We start from the raw sequence: 4,452 nt of genomic DNA, 5'->3' as shown, positions 1-4,452 counted from the left end.
CCCGCCCCCCCCTGGGTGGGGCGCGTCCTGCCACTGCCATCCCCTCCTGCCCGCTGTGGGATCAGGGCAGGCAGACCCCGCTGGGGAGGGCGATGTGGCCCCCGCAGCCCCACCGGGGGGGTTTGGCTGGCTCTGGGGTCACAGCAGGGCTGTGTCCCGCAGAGAGCCCACCCAGGGCTGTGTCCTGCAGGGAGCCCACCCAGGGCTGTGTCCCGCAGGGAGCCCACCCAGGGCTGTGCTGAGCCCAGGGGGCTCTCTGTCCATGGCAGCCCGGGGGGCTCTCTGAGGGGGCTCTCTGTCCTGGCAGGCCCTGCAGCAGAAGAACGTGGAGTGTGCCCGTGTCTATGCCGAGAACGCCATCCGCAAGAGGAACGAGGGGCTCAACTGGCTGCGCATGGCGTCGCGCGTGGACGCCGTGGCCTCCAAGGTGCAGACGGCCGTCACCATGAAGGGGGTAAGAGCTCCTGGGCAGCTGCAGCCCTGCAGGGGCGTTCACAGGGGCCTCAGGAACTGGGCAGAGACAGGATCTGACTCTATTGGAATTAAATACCAGTGTAGCCCCGTGGGATGTGCCTGGGCTCATCCGGCCTTGCTGCTTGAGCAGAGGCGGCAGCTGTGCTGGTTTCACCTCACAGACACTTGGGCTGGCTGGGTGTGTGGTGTTTCACCCCACAGACACCTTCTCAGGACAAAAATCCTGGCAAAGGGATTTTTCAAAAAATACCATAGCTGCCCATCCCCACGTGGAGCTTCCCCTGTCTCTGCCTCCGGCCACCCCCCAGCACTGTAGGACACAAAACAGCACGAGTGCACACGCTGCCGCTCTCAAGGTGGAAAAAGGGAAGTTTCTTTTCTGGCTCTAACATTTATGGATTTCCAAAAGTGACAGTGGATTGGAGGGAGAAAGTGCCACCTCTCCAATGACACTGGACAAACCGACAGTCCCTCAGATTTCTCCTCCTCCATAAAAGAATGCAAAACAATGAGTTATTTACAGAAGGCGTGTGAGAAGGTTTCCTACAAGAGTGTAAACATCAAGAGGCTTAGAAAATCTTAAAAAATCAGGGTGACAACCCCCAGTGCCCCTGTGTCCCCAGCTGACCCCAGCAGGGCTCCTGGTGGTGTCAGACCCCTCAGACAGGTTCATCCTACCTGGGATGGCCTCAGGACAGTGCTTGGGTTTGTCTGCAACCCTCAGAGCATCCCTGAGGGAATCTCCTCATGCAGGTGACAAAAAACATGGCCCAGGTGACCAAGGCCCTGGACAAGGCCCTGAGCTCCATGGACTTGCAGAAGGTGTCGGCAGTGATGGATAAATTCGAGCAGCAAGTGCAGAATCTGGATGTTCACACGTCGGTGAGTGCTGGGCGGGCAGGGTGACACCCCTGCCGGCTCTGTGTCCGGGCAGGGGGACAGGGCTGTGTCTGTCCCAGGTCATGGAGGACTCCATGAGCTCGGCCACCACGCTGAGCACGCCGCAGGAGCAGGTGGACAGCCTGATCGTGCAGATCGCCGAGGAGAACGGGCTGGAGATCATGGACCAGCTGAGCCAGCTGCCCGAGGGGGCCTCGGCCCTGGGGGAGAGCTCTGTGCGCTCCCAGGAGGACCAGCTGTCCCGGAGGTTGGTGCTCTCCCTGCTCCTGTGCTTCCCAGGGTCCCTGCCTGGCCCTGAGGGGAGCAGCTGCCCCTCCCTGGGCGCTCACAGGGGCTGCAGGGCCCTTCCTGGGCACTCACAGGGGCTCCCTGCCCCTTCCTGGGGGCTCACAGGGGCTCCCTGGCCCCCCCTGGGGGCTCACAGGGGCTGCCTGGCCCCTCCTGGGGGCTCACAGGGGCTCCCTGGCCCCCCCTGGGGGCTCACAGGGGCTGCCTGGCCCCTCCTGGGGGCTCACAGGGGCTCCCTGGCCCCCCCTGGGGGCTCACAGGGGCTGCCTGGCCCCTCCTGGGGGCTCACAGGGGCTCCCTGGCCCCCCCTGGGGGCTCACAGGGGCTGCCTGGCCCCTCCTGGGGGCTCACAGGGGCTCCCTGGCCCCCCCTGGGGGCTCACAGGGGCTGCCTGGCCCCTCCTGGGGGCTCACAGGGGCTCCCTGGCCCCCCCTGGGGGCTCACAGGGGCTGCCTGGCCCCTCCTGGGGGCTCACAGGGGCTCCCTGGCCCCCCCTGGGGGCTCACAGGGGCTGCCTGGCCCCTCCTGGGGGCTCACAGGGGCTCCCTGGCCCCCCCTGGGGGCTCACAGGGGCTGCCTGGCCCCTCCTGGGGGCTCACAGGGGCTCCCTGGCCCCCCCTGGGGGCTCACAGGGGCTGCCTGGCCCCTCCTGGGGGCTCACAGGGGCTCCCTGGCCCCCCCTGGGGGCTCACAGGGGCTGCCTGGCCCCTCCTGGGGGCTCACAGGGGCTCCCTGGCCCCCCCTGGGGGCTCACAGGGGCTGCCTGGCCCCTCCTGGGGGCTCACAGGGGCTCCCTGGCCCCCCCTGGGGGCTCACAGGGGCTGCCTGGCCCCTCCTGGGGGCTCACAGGGGCTCCCTGGCCCCCCCTGGGGGCTCACAGGGGCTGCCTGGCCCCTCCTGGGGGCTCACAGGGGCTCCCTGGCCTCGCTGCCTGGTGCTGCTGCTGCTGCCCTGACCCGCTGCCCTGTGCTGCTCTCCCTGCAGGCTGGCTGCCCTGAGGAACTGAGCCCTCGCTGGGGCTGCAGATGGCACTGCTGGAGCAGGACCCCCTCCTGCAGCCCCCCTGCCCTGGGACTGTTCCTGGGGGGTGACAGCCCTTCCCTGAGCCCGGGGCCATCGCGGTGGGAATGCTGTGCTGGATTCTGGGGGGCTTCCTTTGGGGGTGCTGCTGCTGGCAGAGCCCCACGCCCTGTCTGAGGGGAACACTAAGGGGATTGATTTCCCTGGTCCTGGGATGCTGCTCCCCAAGCCCTCTGGTGTTCCCTGTCCCTGCCCAGAGCTGAGCTGTGGGCTGAGTTCCTCAGGGGCTGCTTGGGAGGAGCAGGAGAACCTGCAGGGGTCCCCAAATCCCGCCTGGGGGGCTGGGCAGGTCGGTGCCTTGCAGGAAGGGGCGGTGCCAGCGCCGTGTCCCCTCCCTCGCTGTCACCAGCGGGTGTCCCCTCCCTCGCTGTCACCGTCCCGTGCCCTGTGCTGCTCCGTGTCCCCCCAGTCACACCCCCAGCCCCGTACCACGAAGTGCCCTTTGGAACACCCTCCCTGCCCAGCCCTGTGCGTGGCAATCCGCACATTCCCCAGGCAAACGGTGATCCCGGCGCTGTGGGGAGCAGTGAGGAGCCATGGCCAGCACTGGGAGCGGGTTGCAGCAGCTGCCGTGGCTGCAGACACGTCCCCAAATGTCCCCCTGTGCTGTGGGTGTGACAGGGAGTGCAGAACCATCCCGGGAGCAGCTCTGCCTCCATCCCTGTGCCTCATCCCTGGATGCCCTCTGTCCCCTCGCTGCTGGCACCGGGCTGGGGGCTGCTCGTCCCTGTCCCCTGTCACCTTCCCGTGTTCTGGAGCTGTTTGTGCCCCTCCCACGGCACTGCTGGACTGCTGGAAGCTCTCCAGGAAGGAAGCTCTGTTTCCTTTGGGTCTCCCAGGAGGAACTGCCACCCCTGGGGGATGTCGTGGGGCCACCTGCCCGGCACAAACACTTCCTGCTGCGCTGGTTGTTTTTCCTGAGTTCAGTGGCCTTGGAGCGTGTGGCTGGTGACACAGAGCCTTCCTCTCCACCGAGGAGGAGGAGGCAGCTTTGGGCTGCAGCAGAGCGCTGGATCTTGTCCCACCTCCCGAGGGGCGGGGTGGGAAGCTGGGGGACCCTGGAGGTTTGTGCCTGGCTCCCTGCACGGTGTCCCTGCAGCACTGGGGGCCCCAGACCTGCCCCCTGTCCCTTCCCCAGGCTGTCTCTCTGTGGTTTCACTGGTGGGGTTTTTTTAAGCTTGTCTTATTTGCCTTCTTTTTGCCCAAACCGTGTCCATGCCCTTCTGTGGGTTTAAATAAACAATCTCTGAACACCCCAGTGTGTGTTGGGGCTGTGGATGCACACGGGGTCTGCGGTGCCCTTTGTCTGATCCCCTGTCCTGCGACAGGACCTGCTGCCAGGGGCTGCCCTGGAGCTGAGGGGGAGGAGGGAGGGACTGCTCTTGTTCCCAGAGCCCCTGCCCATCCCGGGGCTGGGAAGTGGCTCGGGGTGCCCACTCTGGGGATTCTGGAAGGCGAGGACAACCCCCTTCCCCCACTGCAGGGACCTGTCCCTTTCGTGTGGCCAAACGGGGATCAGGGTGAGCAGGAGCTCGGAGCAGCTGGAGCCCAGCTCCCTTCGCCATTGGGGCTGGGCCTCCTGGGGACAAGCTGGGCCCCCGAGGGGAGACCCCGGCCTTGTCACCGCACCGAGGTGGCACCACAGCCGTGCTGCCGTCAGCACCTGCCCGCAGCAGCCTCGCCGGCAGGGACGGGGGGGGCGCGGGCGGC

At 66.8% G+C, this 4,452-nt stretch overlaps 1 protein-coding gene across 1 annotated transcript in view; it reads left to right on the top strand.

The window, feature by feature from the left end:
• The window catches only part of CHMP1A (charged multivesicular body protein 1A), a 5,535-nt gene extending 1,535 nt beyond the window's left edge, over positions 1–4,000 (top strand). The window contains exons 2-5 of the mRNA XM_005424827.2: positions 308–454; positions 1,228–1,356; positions 1,434–1,621; positions 2,647–4,000. Coding sequence (XP_005424884.1) covers positions 308–454; positions 1,228–1,356; positions 1,434–1,621; positions 2,647–2,668 — 486 coding nt within the window. The 3' untranslated portion in view covers positions 2,669–4,000. The remainder of the gene's footprint in view (positions 1–307; positions 455–1,227; positions 1,357–1,433; positions 1,622–2,646) is intronic.
• Positions 4,001–4,452: the final 452 nt, after the last annotated feature.

The sequence above is a fragment of the Geospiza fortis genome, unplaced genomic scaffold (assembly GCF_000277835.1).
Source record: "Geospiza fortis unplaced genomic scaffold, GeoFor_1.0 scaffold102, whole genome shotgun sequence".
NCBI lineage: Eukaryota > Metazoa > Chordata > Aves > Passeriformes > Thraupidae > Geospiza > Geospiza fortis.
The sequence above is the reverse complement of the archived record's forward strand: the minus strand, read 5'-3'. Positions and strand labels throughout refer to the sequence as shown.